General features: G+C 45.1%; 1 protein-coding gene across 1 annotated transcript in view; it reads right to left on the bottom strand.

The window, feature by feature from the left end:
* Frmpd1 (FERM and PDZ domain containing 1) overlaps nucleotides 1-22738 on the bottom strand; it is a 79193-nt gene that overhangs the window by 28984 nt on the left and 27471 nt on the right. Inside the window, exons 2-4 of the mRNA XM_059255797.1 lie at nucleotides 7970-8127; nucleotides 7079-7181; nucleotides 3859-3904 (exon numbers count right to left, since the gene is read on the bottom strand). Of these exons, the coding sequence (XP_059111780.1) occupies nucleotides 3859-3904; nucleotides 7079-7181; nucleotides 7970-8127 (307 nt within the window). The remainder of the gene's footprint in view (nucleotides 1-3858; nucleotides 3905-7078; nucleotides 7182-7969; nucleotides 8128-22738) is intronic.

Genomic DNA, 22738 nt, shown 5'->3' with positions numbered 1-22738 from the left:
GGCCCCATGGTGGCTCCTGCGTTTTCACATCTGCGTGTCAGTACCACAATCCAGGCAGCCCAGCATCTTAACACTGTGCAAAACGATTGTGTAAGTGCACTGATATTTAAAGGAACAATTTGGAGGATATGAACCACCATTTGTCCTAGGACTTCTGAACTCTTCCTGGGTTCACTGATAAAGTGTGTTCTTGCTGCAGAGTTAATGCTTGAAAGTGTTAAGAGTAGAGAAAATTGTCAGCCGGGCATGGCAGCACACTCTTTAATCCTACCACTCAGGAGGCAGAGGCAGGTGGATCTCTGTGAGTTCAAGACCAGCCTGGTCTACAGAGTGAGTTCCAGGATAGCCAGAGCTATATAGTGAGACCCTGTCTCAGAAACAACACAATAATTCCTGCTACTCTCCCAGAGAACCTGAGTTCAATTCCTAGCACCAACATCAGGTGGCTCGTACTTGCCTGTAACTTAGCTCCCTTGGCACCGCATTCACATACACAAACCCACACACGGATACATATCAGTACACATAATTTAAGAAAAACAACAAGGATAATTTTTTAAAATGCAAATTTTAAGCCAGAATATATTTTTCCATAAATTCTGTGTCCTAGCTGTGAGAAGTAGTAGTTAATGTTCTAGCTTTGGATTTTTATTTTTTTGGTCTTTCGAAACAGGGTTTCTCTATGTAGCTTTGGCACCTTTCCTGCAACTCACTCTGTAGCCCAGGCTGGCCTTGAGCTCACAGAGATCCGCCTGCCTCTGCCTCCCAAATGCTGGGATTAAAGGCATGCTCCACTACCGCCTGGCTCTAGTTTTGGATTATGTAATTCCCAATCTGTTAAAATTATTTGAGGATTCTAAGAATCCACCATGACCACAGCAATGCCAAGCTTCCTTGTTGAAGCAAGTCATGTCTGCTCATGTTGCCATGTCTGTAAAAGGCTTTGAATGCTGCTGATCGAGGCTCAGGAGGTCAGCCTATGGTCAGGACATTTCTCAGGGGTCTCAGTGGCCAGAAATGGGTGTTCCTACAGATTCTCCTGAGTGTGGTACTCACATTCTACCTGGAAAGCTTGGTACTGGGACATAGACATTTTTTTTCCTTCCCTACTTTTCAATTTTTAAGGACTAAAGCTATGTGCTGTTCTCTGCCTCACAGAACCAAGTGCTCTATTTTGTCCATTTCATGGACTTGCTGTGGGAAACCCCCACCTAATCAAGATTGAGATGCTTCCCATTGAGATGATAATAAGCTAAATAAAAAGAATGGCTTACCACCTGCATTGCTATTTACACTGATTAGCTATCCCCATTTTTATATTGAGTTCACATTATTTCATAGACAAACTGGTTAGAATAGAAAATAGATGTGCATGGAACATGCAGCTTATCATATTTAGAGCAAACATTTTAATCCTAATTGGGTGACTTTTCCCCCTGTTGTTCCCAAGAAATAAAAGAAAAAACTTCTTGAACAGGGAGAGGAGATGAGTTCTTTGTTTATGGAATGTTTGGACCACAAAAATGTTACATTTCCACACAATTGAAAGGCCATTTCTTCCTGTCCCCATATGCACAGGAAATCCTTCAATAGCCAATGGTCTGACAGTCAATCATCCATATTGTTTACATCTTATTTTTATTATTTATTTAAAATTACATTTATTTACTGTGTGCATACATATGTGTTCGTGTGTGCATGCATGTGTGTGTGTGTGTGTGTGTGTGTGTGTGTGTGTGTGTGTGTGTATACGAGAGAGAGAGAGAGAGAGAGAGAGAGAGAGAGAGAGAGCACAGTGCCCACATGGAGGTTCTTTTCTTTCACTATCTAGGTCCCAGGCATTGAACTCTGGTTATCAGGCATGACAGCAATATATATTCTGTAACACCATATGTATGTGATAAGGTTGCCTGTATCTCAACTACTTAAAAACATTAAGGGTGGTTATACACACCTATAATACCAGCACTCAGGAGGCTGAGGAAGAAGGATTCACTATAAGATGTAGATTTTTATTTTTATTATTCTCTTTAATCATTTTAGTTGATTGTTTTGGTCTATTGAGGCAGGATCTCATATAGCCCAGCTTGGCCTTCATCTAGGTATTAGCTGAGGCTGGCCTTGAACTTCTGATCCGTCTGCCTCTGCCTGACAATTTCATGCACCACCACACTTGGTTATCTAATTAGTTTTATTTTTTTCTCCAACTTCTTCTCACCAAAACTTAATTGATGTATTTCTTTTCAAACAGTAAAAACAGTTAAGACTATGAGTTCTACCCTGATCACAGCTTCAACACATAGTAATTTTGTTGTTGTTTTGAGACATGGGCCTTTTCCATGTGGCCCTGGCTGTCCTAGAACTCACTAGGGAGACCAGGCTGGCCTCAAACTCATAGGCCCTCCTTCTGAGTGCTGAGATTAAATGTGTGTGCCACCACACCTAGGTTAGTTTTTACTTTAAATTATATTCGGGAAAAGGAACCTTTATAGCCTTAAATATTTTGTTTGTGTATTTTTAAATAGGGTCTCATATATAACCTAAGATAGCCTGGAACTTGCTCTGAAGCCCAGGTTGGCCTCAAACATTTGGTCCTCCTGCCTCAGCCTTCTGAGAGCTGGGATTTTAAGTGTAAGCCTCCACACCCATACCTATATGCTTTTTTTTTTTAAAAAACTCTTTTGGCTCTTTGAGGGCCCTCCACCTAGCTCCCAAATAAATCACAGAGGCTTGTTCTTTTTTATGAATGCCTAGGCTTAGCTTGGCTTATTTCTAGCCAGCTTTTCTTAACTTAAATTATCCTGTCTATCTTTTGGCTCTGGGCTTTTATCTTTCTCTATTCCATATACCTTTCTTTACTTCTTACTCCGGAGCTTGCTGTGTACCTGGGTGACTGGCCCCTGGGGTCCTCTCTCCTTCTTTTCGTGCTCCTCGATCTTCTCTCCCCAGATTTCTCCTCCTATTTATTCTGTCTGCCTGCCAGCCCCGCCTATCCCTCTCCTGCCTAGCTATTGGCCGTTCAGCTCTTTATTAGACCAATCAGGTATTTTAGACAGGCACAGTAACACAGCTTCACAGAGTTAAACAAATGCAACATGAAAGAATGCAACACATCTTTGCATCATTAAACAAACGTTCCACAGCATAAATGAATGCAACACGTCATCAACTAGTACTGCACAACAGGGGGGGTGTTACTGCATTTTCTTGATAATCTAATATATGGTCAATTAGGTTAGGTTATTAAATACATCGTTAAAGTTCCCTGTGTTGCTCCCTCCTCCTTTTTTGATCTATGTGTAACCAAATTCTCAAAATGTGCATTTTTCTCAATGTTTCCTCCCTGGTCAGTTTGCTCTTACAACTCGATCCCAGGAGTTTCCCTATACCCGCATCAAGGGCCCTGTTGGTGATCCAGGCCTCATGACAACTACATCCTACCTCAGCTGATAAAACTGTCACACGTGACACTTCATTTGGTGCTTTGGACAATCCATTAGGCAGACAAGGCAGTTACTGTCATCCACCATTTTACCCATTGGGAACTAGAAGGACGGACTTGTCCAAAGCCATGCCATCCCAGTGTGCTGTCCCCCCATTAGCCCACTCTGCATTACACATGGTCTCCTCCCCTGGACTATAGTCCCCAAGGTCTGGACCGCATCTGTTTCCTCCACAGCACCTGTGGCCAGGAGGTCTTCAGATAGCACTGGCTAACTAGTCTCCCACGGCCTGGCAGCTGCCACCCTCTGCCCTTTTTATAAGGGATATCTTCAAGGAGCACCAGAGTCTCAAGGTCAGGGAGAGTGAAACTAACATATAGGACAAAAAAAAAGAGAGAGAGAGAGAGAGATTTACCGATGTGCAGCGGACAACTGTAATTGAAAGAGCATCTTCAGTTTCCCTGAAAAACAGAAGAGGATAAAGAAAAACATTCAGTCATTTGTGTGTGTGTGTGTGTGTGTGTGCGCGCGCGCGTGTGTATGTGTGGTGTGAAGTGGTGTGGTGTGTATATATGGTGTGTATATGTGGTATGTGTGTATGTGTGTGTGTGATGTGTGGTGTGTGTGTGTGTATGTGGTGTGTGTGTGTGTGTGTGTGATGTGTGGTGTGTGTGTGTATGTGGTGTGTGTGTGTGTGTGTGTGTGGTGTGTGTGTGTAGTGTGTGCGGTGTGTGTGATGTGTTTTGTAGTGTGTGTGTGTGGTGTGGTATGTATATGTGGTGTGTGTGTGTAGTGTGTGTGTGGTGTGTGTGTGTAGTGTGTGTATGTGGTGTGTATGTGTGTGTGTGATGTGTGGTGTGTGTTGTATATGTGTATATATGTGTGTGGTGTGTGTGTGGCACATTGTGATAAAACACCTCTTTAGAAAGGCTTCTTGGGCTCAGCAAAGCTGAGGAGGACCCGGGAGTGCTCCTGCCTGGATGCCTACTTCTGCCATGTGGACACTCCACAGCCACTTCTTTAAGCCTCCTCCTTTACTCTCCTATGGTAGGGAACTCACGCAGTTGATACTGGCTAGTTTTATGCCTAAAGATAATTTTATTTTTAAAAGCACAGTGACAACACAGGTAATTTAATTATTTCCAAACACATAGGCTAAACATTCCTCTGTCGATAACATCTATCAGCTAGAAGTCAACTCTTTTGTGGTGTTTCGGTACACACAGTCACAGCAGTGAGCCCAAAGCATATAATCAAGACACTGAATAGACATTTTTTATCTCAAATTATCTTGGAGATTTCAAAAGCGATCAAACAGGTAACTGTCACATCTCCACTTTCTTTAACAAAGGACCAAGGAGCTGGGGCAGAGCTCCACCCTGCCTTGCCATGCCTACTTACAAAGAGAAGCAGTTTGCAAACTTTCATCTGACTTCTTGCAATACAAACATTTAGGCCAGTGGAGGAGGGTACATCATTTCCCCCCCAAAGGTTAAGCTCAACCTGAGGATTCACACAGCCTGGAGGTCGCCTCTGCTCCAGTTCATGTGAGCTCAGGCCTTTTCGAGGTAAACCACAAAAATCCAAGGTCCTGGTGCTCTACAAAGGATATTTGGGCCTCAAGCTCTTTGGAGAAACTAGAGGTTTTCGTTGCTGTTATTCTCAAGCTATTTTAGTTTTTTTACCCTTTGCAACACACTGCTTTCAGACACAGGACGCCAAGCTGCAACAGCAATCCATGCTGGCATTCTCACATGCATAGGGGGCAGTTATAACCCTGTGGTGGCCCTTCTCGGAGAGAATGACACTGGATCTTGCTGAACTGGCACCCAGGATCCTCCATCATCTGGGTTTTACTTCCCAGAACATTCCTTGAGGCAAAGGGCAGTGTTCAGCACTCCCCTGCTCCCAGTCTTATGGCCCTAGTTCATTATTTTACCCAGATCATCACCCAAGTTCTACCTAGCAAGGAAGGTCCTGCCGCAGAGGCTGGCATGTGCTTGTCTAGTACACCTAAAGCCCTCCCTGGGTTTGATCCTCAGCCTCCCATAAACTGGATGTGGTGCCACACACCTGTCTCCTAGCACTGGAGAGGTGGGGGCAGGAAGATGTAAAGTTCAAGGTCATGTGAGTTTGGGGCCAGCCTGGGCTACATGAGACTTGGTCTCAAATAAATAGAGAAAATGAAAAAGGTATGGCTGAACTAATTCTGGACTATGCTTTGTAAAGCTGCAGCTTTTACCTAAGCTGGGAGTCTCCCATGTTTGTAGCCTTGTTGTTGGAGGACTTCCGGCAACATAACCTTGTTTCTCATACCTGCTCATCCTCATCCCCGAAGGCTGTACACACACAGACCTGCACAGGCTTGTAAGTGGCTGGGGAGCAGATTGCCTCTGCCTCCCAGGGTTCCCTGCCCAGACTAGATGTTCAGTAAGTAGATAGGGGCCAACTGTTACCTAAACACCAGTTCTAGACTGTGGCTTAAAGTTATAAATACATTCCTTGATCCCTTGGAGTGTAAGGCTGACAGAAGTATCAGTGGCACTGAAAAATCTGTTGGAAGCGATCCTCTTTGGGAAAACAGCCCAATAACTTAGAAAGCAAACTTCGAAGGTTCTATATTCACTTAAAATCATCGAATCCTTTCCTGTCAGCTTCACAGACTCAAGCTCCTGGCACTCCTGAAGCAATCCTGGGTTTGGCTCCAGAGATTCCCTGTGAATCTTTCCTTGAACTCTGTCTGTCTGTCTCCACAGAAAGACTGTGCTTCCTGAGGGCAGAGGTGGGGCTCTGCACCGTCAGTCCCTCCTCTGGCTGTGTGTGTCACCTATCAGTCCTGCCTGGGACAGGCTCACGGAAGCACACACCCACAAAGCCAGGCCAGCCAGCTCCCAAAAAGGCACAGAGTACTCTCACTTAACTCTGCTTCTCGTCTCTATTAATATTAAAGTCACAAAGCAGTGCCAAACTTAGAAGCCAAGGCTTGCATGTCCTGACGCTGTCTCCGAGGCTTCCCCTACCTCACCACGGCTCATCTGTCTACCTTTCAGTCCGGTGACTGGTTCTCAGTGCCACACGGCCTCTCATCTCACTGAGCAGCCTCTGCTCATCTGTCTTGCTCTTGGGAAGGTCCAGGCAGAAAGGGAAGCATTCATGTAAATCACAGTGACACAATAGGGAGATACAGATGTCACACCAATGAAATCACATATATGTCAGTCAGGCTGGAACAGCAAAGAACACCCAAGAAGACAGTGACAGGATTAAAGACAAGCCAGCATACCAGCACGTATTTAGTTCAAGCTTTGGCGTATGCTACCATCAATCCTTAGAGGACAGGGCCAACATAGTATCCACCAGTACATGCCCCACAGTGCTTAGCATGGAGTCTTGGGCCTAGTGAAGGTTTGAGAAATAAGCACTCTATGCCTGTCAAAGTTCTGTAGGCAGGTGGAAGACAGCAGACCACGTTACAGCCAGGGCCAGACACTCACTATTCCTGGTGCTGCACAGGGGTCAGGGCCTGCCTGGGCACGGGGCCTGCCTGGGCACGGGGCCAGCCACAGCTCTCCTAAGGACTAGCTCTGCTCCTCCATCACCTGTGTGGCCCTGGATACTGGAAGACAGCTGAGTACCTGAGAATATCGACCGCTCGTTCACAGGAAAGGTCTTCAGCTGGCTCGTTGTTCATTTGGAGAATCTGATCGCCAGGAAAAAGCTTGCCATGAGCGGAGCCGCCTGTTGGACAGAAAACAGGTCACTGCTCAGGCTAGAAAGGCTGAGACCCCACAAGTCAGTGTACCCCGGAATGGCAGCCGAGGCCCCTTGGGCAGTGGCTCATATAGAGCATACTTTTCCTTATTATAAACCATGGGAAAGATACGTATTCTCCCTCAGTTTCAAGAGATGGAGACGGTCCACAGAAAGAAAAGCAACAGAAATGTCTAAGCCATCACGGCTGCCGAGGGGCTGGTCTATTCCCCTCCAAGGAATTGAATGTGTGTACCTTCCCATGTATGTATGTAAGTGGAAATTAATACACAGCCACAAGTCTAACATGGACACATAACTCAAGCTTGAGAAAAGCACTGGGCTCCTAGCCTGCTCCTCTCTGTCCGGCACAGCCTATATGTCACAGAGACTCCAACGAAAACAAATCAATGGTTTCTATTACACACACGTACTCTCTCTCCAGAAGCTTGACAGCCTGGACATGCAGGATCCAAAGAGGAGGTCCAGCTTCTCCAAATACCTTCCCTGCCCTGACACAGGCCTGGAAGCCAAGAGAGTGCAGGGCCCTGGGCTGAGGCCAGTGGGAGCCTAGGGCTCAGAGTATCGAGTGCTCCCAGGCCACTCCATTCTGGCACAAAAATCAGGTGAAAAGCCCAAGACAGAATGAGGTCAGAATCTTCCAGCTTCCCAGGTAGCATTTTTGTGCCTTTTCTTACAGGCCAGAGGGGGGCGGGAGGAGAAGCTACTTTCCCTAAGAGGCCAAGACCCTTTCACGGTTCCCCATCAGCCCCTACCTGCCGTGACAGCCACCACTGTGAGAGGAAGTGTCTCAGAAATGTGAAATCCATAGTTCTGGAGGAGAGCATCCTTGTCGAGTGTTACGGTGTGCCTCACTGTTGTGAGAGCCTGGGCTGGGTTCCCGGGTGGCCCATCAGCTGCAGCAACTTTAGCCCTGGAAGAGAAGGAGTGGGTTTAAAGAAAAAAAAGCAAAAACAAATGCAGGACTCCAAAAAGTGGACACCAGCTGGGTAAGCCCCAGGGGTGACAGAAAGACAGGAGACTTAAGTAAACACCAGGCCTTTTCTTCCAGTGCGGAGGCTCGAACCAGGGCCTCGCCTGTGGTAGGCAAGAGCTCAGCCACCAGGCTAAATCTTCAGGGCTTGGTTGTAGGGTATAAGGAATGGTTATACAGTCCAGTCTGGCCTCAAATGGAGAGGGACGAGACACAATGCTGGCGTCAGCACCAAATAGGACTTAGCACCACGCTCTGGAAGTGAGGCCACGGGCTGCTATGGGCACCCAGAAGGTGGAAGAACTGTGTTCATTCTGGAGGGATGGAGACAGGATGGAGGGCTTGGGGTTGCACCTAGAGAAACACAGCCCAGGTTCTAGACTAAAAGAGAATCAATGACTGAGGGACAGATGGTTGGCAGGCACTCCAGTGAGGAGGCCTGCCTGAGCAGAGAAGGAAAACCAGGAAATACAGGAGCAAGAGTTATTCTGTTTAAAGGTTTCACTTTAACTTTTTTATGTGTGTCTGTGTATGTCCATGTGTGTATGTGCACACATGTGTGGGGACTCATGGAGGCCAGAAGAGGGCGCTGGATTCCCTGGAGCTATACAACATGGGTGCTGGGAACTGAACCCAGGTCCTCTGCAAGAGCAGCCAGTGCTTTAGGCTCTGACCGTCTCTTCAGCCCCGGAGGTACTCTGCTTAGATGTTTGATGACAGCCTATTTTATAGATGGATGTTCCTTAGGTGCTCTATCTGTTTAGCTTTATGATGCATTTTTTTTTTCTGCTAAGCTTTGTAACTGTGAGGATTTCCATCTGAAATGCCAGAGAGCAAGGACTGCCTCAGTATTAAATCTCTAAAAACATACATATTCTCTCTACATCTAAAAGCAGGGAAATTGAAAGCTGTATTTTCTACCCCTTAAAACCACAAAGCAAATCCGAAACTATTTTTCATCTATCTGCAGCAAATGATTTTTCTCGCCCTAACATTCAGCAGTTCCTTCTGAGGAAGGGCAAAGAGCAATGAGCCGAGGGGTTTATCATTATTATAAACAAGAGGGCTGGAGAAGTAACAGCTCCCTCAGGCCTCTGCAGCGCGTGTCTATAATTGATTCTCCTCTATTTACTAAACACTGTCAGGAACTCTGCCTGATGCGGCAGGGCTGTACCTATTGGACTGTGTCATTTATAAAGACCTCACAGTCCCACCAAGAATCAGGAAGCTTTAAACACTGTCTCCCAGAGCCAGCTTTCTGGACCCCATGCATTCTCCCTCCAGGAGCCCACTGATGGATGAGCACAGCTGGACTCTGGAGAGAGGAACCAAGGCCCGCTGCTCAGAGGCAGGGCCCTTCCTCCAGGAAGCCAATGTGTCCCCATGAGGAAGGATCAGCAGAGAGACCTAATGCAAGAGAGACCACACGACAGGAAATCACAAAAATGTATGTGTCTTAAATCCATAGCCAGTCTGGATTTAAAAACCAAAACTTTAAGCCAAGTGTAGTGAGTACACCTATAATCCCAGCTCTCAGGAGGCTGATGCAGGAGGCACTCAAGGAAACATACAGCCTATATAAGAACACTCACCGGGCGGTGGTGGCGCACGCCTTTAATCCCAGCACTCGGGAGGCAGAGCCAGGCGGATCTCTGTGAGTTCGAGGCCAGCCTGGACTACCAAGTGAGTTCCAGGAAAGGCGCAAAACTACACAGAGAAACCCTGCCTTGAAAAACCAACAAAACAAAAAAGAACACTCTACGGGCCGGGCGGTGGTGGCGCACGCCTAGGCAGGCGGATCTCTGTGAGTTCGAGGCCAGCCTGAACTACAGAGTGAGTTCCAGGAAAGGCGTAAAGCTACATAGAGAAACCCTGTCTTGAAAAACAAACAAAAAAAAGGACATCCTACTTCAAAACAAAGACAAAACTCCAGCCATAGCAGCCAGTATCTGAGAGGGAGAGGCAGGAGGATCACGAGTTCAAGACCACAATGGGCTACATGACACTCTGTCTCAGAAAAACAATACAAAAACAATACAAAAATTTAAATTTATATGTCTGCGTGTACATATGTATCTGTGTTTATGTACACACACCTTCAAGTACCCTTGGGGTCAGAAGAGGGAGCTGGATCCCCTGGAGTTAGATTTGCAGGTAGCTGTGAGCCACCCAAATGTGGGTGCTGAGGACCAAACTCCAGTCTACTGCGAGAGCAGCGAGTGCTCTTAACCATTGAGCCGTCTCTCTAGGCGTTAAAGCTATAACATGGCTGCAGAACACATCTGTTGTTCTCTGCTGGAAAGCTGAGACAGGAAGATAGTGGAGCCTAGGAGTCAAGGCCAGCCTGAGCAACCCAGGCGCGCGCGCGCACGCGCACACACACACACACACACACACACCACACACAGACTATAAATGCTCTAAATATAAATGATATACTTTACATTGAAAGCAACAATTCAATATTTGAGGGCTGGAGAGATGGCTCAGCGGAGAAATCATGAGGACCTGAGTTTGGGTCCCCAGAACCCACATAAAGCCAGGCAGCATAACCCCTATAAACCCTGCAACCCAAGAACTGGAGAGGTGGAGATAAGCAGACCCCTGGAACTTGCTACACAGCCAATCTAGCCAAAGGTTCAGTGAGAGACTCCGCATCAACAAACAAGATTAATAATGGAGACGACACCAGATGTCAACCCCTGGTTTCACATGCATCCATGCATACACACGAGCACGAAAACACACACGTGCACATAAACACACACACAGAAAGCTCTCAACATTTGGAGGTGGAGAGACGGCTCAGCAGTTAAGAGCACTGGCTGCTTTTGCAGAGGACCCAGGTTCAATTCCCAGCACCCACATGGTGGCTCATAACTGTCTGTGACTTCAGTTCCAAGGAATGCGATGCCCTCTGGCCTACGTTAGTCATACACACAGTGAACATATACACATACATGCAGGCAAAACATTCATACACATAAAAATAATCTTTTAAAAAATACCATCTGTGTTTTTAAAAAAGCAAACGATAATTATGCCTATTTAATGTTACAAAAGAAAGTTTAGAACATTTAATCAGGGATGAAAATAAGAGAAATGAGCCTAGAAAATGGGCAAGCATCACCTTTCTTCATTTTCATTTAATTTTATTTAGTGTGTGGTGTGTGTGTGTGTATGTGTGTGTGTGGGTATGTGTGTATGTGTGTATATATATATGTGTGTGTTGTCTGTATGTGTATATATATGTGTATGTGTGTGTTGTGTGTGTATGTGTGTATATATATATGTGTGTGTGTGCTGTGTATATATGTGTATGTGTGTGTTTGTGTGTAAGTGTGTATATGTGTATGTGTGTGCTCATTCACTGCACACACATGGCGGTTAGAAGCCAGCTTTGTGGGGTCGGTTCTCTTCCCCCATCATTACTCAGTTCTGAGGACTGAACCCCGGCTGGAAGGCTTGCAGGGTGAGCACTTTTACACACTAAGCCATCTCTCTGCCACCACCCCCACCCCCAGCTTTTTCCTAGACTAGAAATCATTGGAGCTGCAGGATAAAACAAAACCCAGCCACAGAAAGACTCCAACAACTCATTAAAAACAGATTAGTGGAAGGGATATTCGGTGCCAGGCATTTTTAATGAACTAATGCTAGGTAGTTAGAAAACAGCACCAGAGGATTCCACGACCAAAATTAGTGGTGTGTGTTCATTAACTCAGGGTCAGAGAGGTTTATGGAAGGGGAATGACAAAACTGTCATTGAAGCCGTAAAGGAAGGCAAATCAGTACAAGTCAGACCAGGTTCCTGGGGTGGGGGGTGGGGTGGGGGTTAAACGGAGAACAAAAGCGCTCCGTTAAAACACAGATTTAATGTCCTATGGATTAGAAATTCTCTCAGATTAAAAAATAAATTTAGAAAACTAAATCCAGGCATGGTGGCACATGCCTGTAATTCCAGCCCTTGGGAGGTAGAGGAAGAGAGATCAAGAGTTCAAGGTCATCCTCAGCTACACAGTGAATTTGAGGCTGGCTCAGACTACCTGAGACTGTCTCAAAAATCCAAAAGAGGAAAGCAAAATTGATCAGTTAATGGGAACAACACTGGCAGCAGCAGTCACAGCAGGAGCATGCTCATCAATGAAGGAGTACATTTTTATATGTAACTTTTTTGTTGTTGTTTTGTTTTGATTTTTCGAGACAGGGTTTCTCTGTGTAGCTTTGGAGGCTGTCCTGGAACTCACTCTGTAGACCAGGCTGGCCTCGAACTCAGAGACCCATCTGCCTCTGCCTCCAGAGTGCTGGGATTAAAGGCGTGCGCCACTGCTGCCCATTTTATATGTAACTTATTCACTTAGCCCTCATAATAAACACATGAGATATTTTTGCTTTGATAAAGAGATGAACAACCTCTAAGCTATGACTGGAACTCCATTCCTAAGGATGAGCTAGTGGTTGTTTTGCACACACACACACACACACACACACACACACACACACACCCCACATCATATCTCCTAACTACTCACAGAACACAAGTCCCTTTGTCCCCATGTCCCTCACCCCAGTCTTTTAGTGCTGGCCAGGACCCACTGGCCCATGCCCCTTCCCAGACCTCACTCTAGCCTGATTGTCCCACCTACACTAGCTTTAACCTTTAGCTTTTAATTTTTCCAGCTAATCACTGCACGAAGTCATCAGGACAAGCCAAGTCCAGTTGAAATGTCTTCTCTGCCTCAGAGTTCTGGCCTCTTATACCCCAGAGCACTTGAACCTTTGAGAGCTATTTAACCGAAATATCATTGCTTGTAGTAGACTCATGGGAGCAGAAATTAACTTGTGTATTTCTCACAGCACCAAGGGGAGATGTTAGTGCACAGGAAGCATCAAGGCTTCTCCAGGATGTGACTGACAGGGCTTACTGGGTGTGTAAATGAACAAAATACTATAGATATGCAGCATGATACTGCTCGTTAGTTAGCTGTGACATTCCTTAAGGTAATGATTCGATAAAGCCACTGAATTAGCCAGAAGTGTAAATGTACATAAACCCACTAGTAACTAGCAATATGAATATGTTGGATAACTCAGTGCTGCTCATTTTTCTTTACGTTGGCTTGATTTGGTGTCACTCAGCTCTATGACTACTGTTCTAGCCAGGACTCATCTTTGCCACATCCCAGACTCAGTAATGGTAATCTTGGGGTGACAGCAATTTCTCAGGCCTGATTCCCAGAAGTCCTTCGTGATACTCCCTTGCTCTGACCCCTAACATCAAATCAGTCCTGACACCAAAAGATCTTGAAAGAGTCCATTTCTTCCCATCTCCACGGCGACCAGTCTATTTCGGTCCTGTGGTGGACTTGTGCCAACAGGCTCTTAACCAGTTGTCCCACTTTCCATCCTCTGTCTTGTCCCTGGGTCTCCCCTGACTGACCTAATTCAAACCTGTAAATGCGGCTCAGTACAGCCCCTCCTCGTTACTCTGGCCTCCAAGACCAAGCCGCTCACTCTGTTATTTCAGTTCCTTCTGAATTGGTCTCCTTTGAGTTCTCTAACATGCTAGCCTTTAGGCAAGCCCTTTCTTCTGCCTGGAAACATCACACACACACACACACACACACACACACACACACACACAAAGAGTGTTCTCTTTCTCAACATATCCAACCATGCACTCTACCTGTCCAGTTCCTACACAGTCTTATAATTTGGGTAATATCCATCTGCTGAATGTGCCCAAAGAACCAGAAGTCTCCCTCTTATTTTTAATAGTGTGTGCGCACACGCGCGTGTGCATGCACAGGTCACAGGGTAATTGGGTTCTCTCTTCTTGTTTCTGTCACCAAGCTACATACTTCCAGACAGCTGGCCCTCAAGCTTCCAGCCAGTTCTCCCGTCTCTGCCTCCCATTTCACAACAGGAGCTCTGGGATGACAGGCATGTGCCACTGAGTTCGGCTTCCTCAGAGCTTCCAGGGATGGAGTTCAGGTTGTCAGGCGTGTGTGGCACGCACTTTTACTCACCGAGCCATCTCCCTGGCACCTCTCTTTGTTTTTCTGAGCATGTCTTATGAAGTTTGAAGCCAGGTTGGCGTCAAACTCCCTACGTAACTGAGGGTGGGCCTGAACTCATGATCCTCCTGCCTCTACCTCCTGAGTGCTGGGATTACAGGCCTGCACCATCACACCCAGCTACTACCTTACTTCAAACAGACCTCATATGTGTAATGGCCAGTGCAAGCTGCAGGCCTCTCTAGACTGTAGTTTACATTGCGAGAGCTGAACCTTTCTTAATCCACGTGAGGAACTCAGCCAGCTGGAGTCTCCGTAATTGGAGACTAAAAGAAAGAACATACACTCTTACCACGGGGTTTCGACAGAATCCATCTCGATGCTTTCCAAATGAGTGGACTTCAGTTATCTGACACTCTCCCTTTGGAGGGTGTACTCTTTAACAATGGTAGACAAACAAGGCCCCACTGTGTCCATTAATCCCCGGGTAGCGTCAGCGACTTTGGTTCAAAGTCTGGAGTTGACATTTTTCCCAAAGGCCACGTCTAGCTTTTGCTTGGAAAGGGATTATCTAAGTACACGACCGGACTGGCCACTCTCGCAGAGAACATTTAATATTTGACAGTGGCTGAAAGAAATGGCTTCTATAACGAAATGTCCTCTTCTGAGACATCTTTGAAATAGAAAACTAAGTGGTGATCCAAAAATATCTGTCTACCACTGTGGTAATGCCTGGTACGCTCCAACCATAAATCTGAGGTCATTTCTGTGAGCTTACACCCAAAGTGCAGAAGACACATCGTTATACTAATGCAATTCCCATCAGATAACTGGATTTACCCCTAAGGTAGGAGCAGAGAAAACACATTCAATTTATCACAAACAGTTTGTAGACGCTAATGCTAAATCTTATGGGTCATAAGTTCATGCTGAGCTAATCAATAACACTGAAAAGGAGAAATGCCAGGTGGAAATAGATTATACTTCAAACGCCCTCTGGCCTTCTCTTTCTGTTCTCTGAAACTCTGGGAAGAGTTTTACCTCTGTTCAGAATCACTCTCATGTTCCAGCAGCTTTCGGAGAAGCAGTTTAAATCTATGTTTAAACACATTATGTTTAGCTTGAGTGATTTTAAAAGCTGAATCTGGTATAAACCAGATTTTGTAATTTGAAATGTATTCAGAAAAAGCTGGAATAGAGGCAAGTCCATATCAGAAAGGGAATTAGCATGTTGTCATAGTTGGAGGAATATTCCTATGCTAAGACAGTATCTAGGGGGGCAGTCAATGTAGGTATTGTGGGTATAGCACCCCAACAGTTGAGAGGGAAATGTCCGTTATCACTATTTATTATTTTTGTGGTAAGAGGGATGGAACCCAGGGCCTTACACACTATTACCACATTACTATCATACTATTACTATATTACGTCCCAGGTGTGTTATTACTTTAAGCACATGATTCAGGGGTTAACATGGCAGTACAAGCTTGCAATCCCAATACTTGGGAGGCTGGGGCAGAAGATCGCAAGTTTTCAGCCAACCTAGACAACACAATGAGTTCACAGCCAGCCTGAGAATATGTCACAAACAATTCAAGCAAAGGGTTTAGGAAATAGTGTAGATTAAATGTAATTTGTAGATTTAATCAGGAGCCTTCTAGACTATTCTCAAATCTTTCAACTTGCTCTTAGGTCAAGAAGCAATAAAAACAATCTGGTACCTGAAAGGATATATCATTATGAATATTAGAAAGGACAAGCAAAGCTGCCTCTATTTTTATGGTAAGTAGACTACTCTTTCTCTCTCTCTCTTTCTCTCTTTCTTTTTCTTTCTTTCTTTCTTTCTTTCTTTCTTTCTTTCTTTCTTTCTTTCTTTCTTTCTTTCTTTCGTTTTTTCGAGACAGGGTTTCTCTGTGTAGCTTTGGTGCCTGTCCTGCAACTCAACTCTGTAGACCAGGCTGGCCTTGAACTCACAGAGATCTGCCTGGCTCTGCCTCCTGAGTGCTGGAATTAAAGGCATGTGCCACTACTGCCGGGCCTAGTAGACTATTTATAATGGGGATGAACAAATAAATCTGGAAAGTGTATGAAACCAGCAGAAAGAGCTTGTGACTACTGAGATGCCATATGTGTTTACGTGTGTGTACATATATTCAATATATTCAGTTCTAAGAGTCAAGCTAGGTTGAAAGAAATCTTTTTTGAGCTTAAAGATTAAAAAAAAACCAATTTTGCTGTGTAGAGCTCTCATCTCCAAAGATTAGAAAAGTCAGTCAATTTCATGCTTATTTTAATAACCAAGTGAAATGATTCTGGATGGCAGAAAACAGCAACTGAGCATAAAAAGCACTGAAAATGAAACCCAAGAAAAGCCTAGTTTAGCAGGAAATGAGACGCAGGGTACAATTAATATAAGTAATTTTAACCCAGCTATATAAGGCAGGCAGTAGGATCAACGTCCCAGAAACGGATGCCATCTCCCACTTCAGGATGCAGCAACAGTCCCGTCAGTTAAGCAGGGAAACACACAAGGATGGTGACTCATGACTGCTTACTGTCTTGGGGGAAAAATTAAGCTGTATCTTTATTTCTTAGGTTATATTAAAATAAGTTCCACACTGAAGAACTAAATATAGAATAATAGCTATCTTAAACTATACTTCGTTAAAAATTAAACTTCATTAGGTCAAAATTTACAAAACAATTTTTCTTTGCGTGTGTATGAGTGTGGATGCCAGAGGTTGATGTGGGTGCCTTCCTAGATCATATTCTACCTTATTTTTTTCCTTCTGAAATAATAAATTTTTGCATATATATGACACATAATTATACAAATTTATGGGGTACCAATACACCTATATACATCATGTGATGTTCAAATCAAGGTAATTTATCTTTTTTCTCCACAAGAATATTCAAAATCCCTTTGTTTCCTTTTTGGAGACATTCTCTTTTCAATGTATTTGAAATGGGATCTCTCACTGAACCTGGAGCTCAGCACTGGGTGAACGGGCTGCCAAGGAACTCTAGGGACCCACTATTGCTAGAGTTACAGACACATCCTGCTGCACCCAGCTGTTGTATGGGTGCTGGGACCTGGACTGTGGTCCTCACGCTCGCAAGGCAAGCACATTACTGACTACGCCACCCCTCTAGCCCCAGGTCAAGATTATTTTAAATTTAGAAACTCATCAAGGAAAGGAAATGCATGTAACTATATAAATATAGTAACTTTTGTTGGAAAAAAAGGAGAAATGGAATGACAGCTTCTAAGACAGCATAGCCTTACTTCTATAATCCCACAGATATAAAAAAATTGGGTCATGAGTGTGGCACACGTCTAAATCCCAGCAGTGTCAGGTGGATCTCTGAGTTCGAGGCCAGCCTTGTCTCCGGAGTGAGTTCCAAGACAGCCAGGGCTATGTGGAGAGACCCTGTCTCAAAAAACAGGACAAAACAAAATCAAACAAACACATAATAATTCATAGGAGGCAGAGACAGGCAGAGCTCTGTGAGTTCCAGATCAGCCAAGGCTACATAGTGGAACTTTGTCTAAAAACAATCAAACGGGGGTGGGGGGTGGGGGTGGGACTAAAACAAAAAACCTGATTTAACTGTAAGGAAAATGACAAGTTATGAATTTTGTGGTACAATTATACAACGATGCAGCTCTTTTTGCCTGTACTGCATAATTATCATGCTCTGTAGTTCCATAGCTAAGACCTAAGGCCTTGCACATATAAAGCATATGTTCTACTGTAGAGCTACACCCCCAGGCCTGTATCATGCCATTTATGCCTGGCATGATGGAGAACACCTTTAATCCCAGCACAGGAGGCAGAAGCAGGTGGATCTCTGTGAGTTCAAAGCCAGCCTGGTCTACATAATGAGCTCTAGGCTACATAGTGAGACTCTGCCTTAAAATAATTAATGAATTAATTAATTTCAAACCTGTCTTAGTAGAGTTTCTATTGCTGTGATAAACTACCATGACCAAATGTAACTTGGGGAGGAAAGGGTTCATATTTCAGCTTACAGTTTCACACTACAGTCCACTATCCAAGGAAGTCAGTGTGGGCACTAAAGGCAGGAACTTCTGCAGAGACTGGTGGAACTTTGCTTACTGGCTTGCTCTTCATGGCTCAGTTTGCTTTCTTATACCACCCAGGACCACCTGCCCGGGGTGGCACTATCCACAGCAGGATGGGCCCTTCCACATCAATCATTAATCAAGGAAATGCCCAAGAGGCTTGTAAACAGACCAATCTAGTGTAAATAGGGAAATCCCTATAAACAGGGAATCTAGTTTTTTCAACTGAGATTCCCTGTTCTCAAACGACTCTAGCCCATATCAAGACAAAAAAAAGTAACCAAGACAAAAATCATATCAAGAGGACATTTGCTATTTCCTTTTTTCTTCAAAGGAAACAGATTTGATTTTATTATTTTGAAATTATGTGCATATGTGTAGGTATGTGTACCTGAGTGCAGGAACCTGCAGAGCCCAGAAAAGGGCCCTGGATCCCCTGGAGCTGGAGTTAAAGGTGGATGTGAATGACCTGATGCAGGTGCTGGGAACCGTTCTTTGCAAGAAGCATGCATGCCCTTAACCTCCAAGCCATCACTCCAGCCCTATGGGTTAGCTATTTCCAAAAGAACACTGACGCTGAACACATTATTGTCATAATGGAATATGAAGTCAAGTGGTCATCTGGGAATCAGCTTCACTGTATTTACATAATCTCCCCTTCCTGGAATTACAAGCACCCCTCGGCTTCCCTCAGCCTAGGTACGTGCATTCAAATCTACTACAGCTGAATTTGACTAATGACGGTACCAATAACACCTGGTGAGAACTTATTTCAAACTCAGAAAATCTGAGTAGCACTGAGAATTGACATTCCCCGCAGTAAACACCGGTTGAAGGCACATTACAGGGGCGTAACATCACTCCAGGTGCATGAAGTTAGCCATTATTTCATAAGGTTAGGCCACGTGGAGCTGATTTACTCCCAGGCAATATAAATCAAGCATAAGGTTTAAATAGTACGTAGAAAGTGGCAATTATAAGTAAAAGTGAAGACTGAAATTATTTGATCTTTGAAATTCTGAAGAAAAAAACAAAACAAAACAGAGAATATGCATGCAAAATGGTGTGACTGCAGGTGACCGCTTCCTGGGCCACAATAAATACCTGAGGGAATTTCTCTCACTGCTGGCCACCAGGACACCCCGAGCTAATGTGAGTGTTCGCATGCTAAGTCCTGGTCTAGTATTTGTGATGCATTTTTAACATTCCTAATCGCTATTTCAGTTTCTCTGGTGTTTTAAAACTGTGAGCCATCAAGATGTCCTCTTGGAAGAAGGAAGGATGAAAATTTAAAAAAAAAAAAATCCATGGCTTCTCGTTCAAAAGCGCTAACTGCTCTTCCATAGGACTCAGTTCCCAGTTCCCAGCACCCGCACGGCCACTCACAACCAGCTGTAACTCCAAGACTAAGGCATCCAACGCCTCTTCTGGTCTCTGCAGGCACCAGACATGCACACGTAGCACAACACGGAGGCAGGCAAAACATGCACACATAAAATAAAATTAAAATCAAGAAAATATTTGGGCTGGAGAGAGGGCTCAGCAGTTAGGAACACCGACTGCTCTTCCAGAGGACCCGGGTTCAATTCCTAGCACCCACATGGCAGATCACAACTGTCTGTAACTCTCTGTGAGTTCGAGGCCAGCCTTGTCTACAAAGCAAGTTCCAAGACAGCCAGAGCTACACAGAGAAACCCTGTCTTAAAGAAAGAGAGAGAGAGAGAGAGAGAGAGAGAGAGAGAGAGAGAGAGAGAGAAAGGAAGAAAGAAAGAAAGAGAGAGAGAGAGAGGAAGAAAGAAAGAAAGAGCTAATGCTAGATATGATTGTGCACACCTTTAATCCCAGCACTTGGGAGGCAGAAGAAGCAGGTGAATCTCTGTGAGTTCAAGGCCAGCCTGGTCTACAGAGTGAGAGTCTATCTCAAAAAAGAAATAAGGAAAGTAGAGGTAGGTGAGATGTCTTAGTAGTTAAAGGCACCTGCCACCAAACTGGAGGACCCAGTTTGATGCCCAAGATTCATTCTCATTCTCTCTCTCTCTCTCTCTCTCTCTCTCTCTCTCTCTCTCTCTCTCTCTCTACCTCTCTCTCTCTCTCTCCCTCTCTCTCTCGCTCTCCCTCCCTCTCTCTCTCTCTCCCTCTCCCTCTCTCTCTCTCTCTCTCTTACCTCTCTCTCTCTCTCTCCCTCTCTCTCTCTCGCTCTCCCTCCCTCTCTCTCCCTCCCTCCCCCCTCTCTCACACACACTAATAATAATAACAACAACAACAACAACAACAACAACAACAATATTAAAAACCGAGCTATCTGACAGGCATATCATGTCTTTTTTGCAGAAGAGCAGGGCCTCTGGCCTCCCCAGCCAGGGGCTTTTGAGCAGATTCACAGTATCAGGCATGGATGCTGTCCTCTGAGGAAGGTACCAAGTCCAACCTGAAACGGAAGCCGCCCTCTGTCTTAGCAGTAGGAGGGACTCACTCGCTGAGGGCTGCTGTGCAGTCAGAGTTTGATGGGGAGGGAGAAACATTTTCTTCAGTTGTGTAGTCACTGGGGAGGGGCTCATGTTCCTGTAAAACAACGCTCAGCCACACCTCTGTGAACAACCCAATGAAACTCAATGGGACACACACATACACACATGCATAAACAAAAACCAACCTTAAAAAAGGAGAGTAGGCCGGGCGGTGGTGGCGCACGCCTTTAATCCCAGCACTCGGGAGGCAGAGGCAGGCGGATCTCTGTGAGTTCGAGGCCAGCCTGGGCTACCAAGTGAGTCCCAGGAAAGGCACAAAGCTACACAGAGAAACCCTGTCTCGAAAAACCAAAAAAAAAAAAAAAAAAAAAAAAAAGGAGAGTAGATGTGAGTATCTGGAAAGAGGAAAAGGGTCAACAGAAGTGGGAGGCGACAGGATGGGAGAGTATGGGGGAATTCAATCAAACACATTATGTGCACATATGAAAACACGTAATGCAACTCATTGTTATGTATAGTTAATATATATTAAAGCGCACGCCTTTAATTCCAGCACTCGGGAGGCAGAGGCAGGTGAATCTCTATGAGTTTGAGACCAGCCTGGTCTACAGAGCGAGTTCCAGGAAAGGCACCAAAACTACACAGAGAAACCCTGTCCTGAAAAAACCAAAAAAAAAAAAAAAAAAAAAAAAGCTGTGGGATGTGCTGTATGGCAAATGTGTTGCTCTGATTGGTCAATAAATAAAACACTGATTGGCCATTGGCTAGGCAGGAAGTATAGGCGGGACAAGGAGGAGAATAAAGCTGGAAGTGGAAGGCTGAGTCAGAGAGACACTGCCAGCCGCCACGATGACAAACAGCATGTGAAGATGCCGGTAAGCCACGAGCCATGTGGCAAGGTATAGATTTATAGAAATGGATTAATTTAAGCTGTAAGAACAGTTAGCAAGAAGCCTGCCACGGCCATACAGTTTGTAAGCAATATAAGTCTCTGTGTTTACTTGGTCGGGTCTGAGCAGCTGTGGGACTGGCAGGTGAGAGAGATTTGTCCTGACTGTGGACCAAGCAGGAAAACTCTAGCTACAAAAAAAAAAAGCTGCTTTTTAATATAAAATCTCACTGTGTAGCCCTGGCTGGCCTGGAACTCATTATGTAGACAAAGACAGCCTCGAACTCTTTGAGATCCGCCTGTTCTGCCTCCCAAGTACTGAGATTAAAAGCATGTACCACTACACTTATTTTGTTGTTGTTATTGTTGTTTTCTTTAATATAAAAACATTTTTGAAAGGCTATCAGGTAGGGGCTGGAGAGATAGTTAAGAGCACCAGCTGCTCTTCCAGAGGACCTAGTTTTTCATTCCTAGCACCAACATGGTGGCTGATAACCATCTGTGACTCCAGTTCCAAGGGATCTGGCCAGGCCTCTTTCTAGACTTAGTGGGCACTGCACACACATGGTACAGACATACATGTAGGCAAAACACCCATGTATTTATAAAATGGAGGCCATCAAAGGTCTGTGAGCGGGGTTGAGAGTGGTCTGTTTTTTTTTTTTGTTTGTTTTGTTTTTGGTTTTTCGAGACAGGGTTTCTCTGTGTAGCTTTGCACCTTTCCTGGAACTCACTCTGTAGCCCAGGCTGGCCTCAAACTCACAGAGATCCGCCTGCCTCTGCCTCCCGAGTGCTGGGATTAAAGGCGTGCGCCACCATCCGCCCAGAGTGGTCTCATATAAGGCACTCTGGTCCCTCTCCGAGCCTGAGCTGTTGTTTGTATAAAAGGGAGCTAATTCTGCAGGCCTCATCACCGCGGCATTCCGGGGCTCAGAGAGCCTGAGCTCAGGCAGTGCGGCCTGTAGCAGCAGCAGAGCAGCAGTCCCAGCCCCTTCAGAGGGCTGTGTCTCCGGAACACCTGTCACTGTCACTTCAACTCTGTGGCAGGACCAGATGGGACATCCAGACCAAAATGGAGGCTTTGCAA

The sequence above is a fragment of the Peromyscus eremicus genome, chromosome 2 (genome assembly GCF_949786415.1).
Source record: "Peromyscus eremicus chromosome 2, PerEre_H2_v1, whole genome shotgun sequence".
In the NCBI taxonomy this organism is placed as follows: domain Eukaryota; kingdom Metazoa; phylum Chordata; class Mammalia; order Rodentia; family Cricetidae; genus Peromyscus; species Peromyscus eremicus.
Note: the sequence above shows the minus strand (reverse complement) of the source record. Positions and strands in the feature narration are given on the sequence as shown.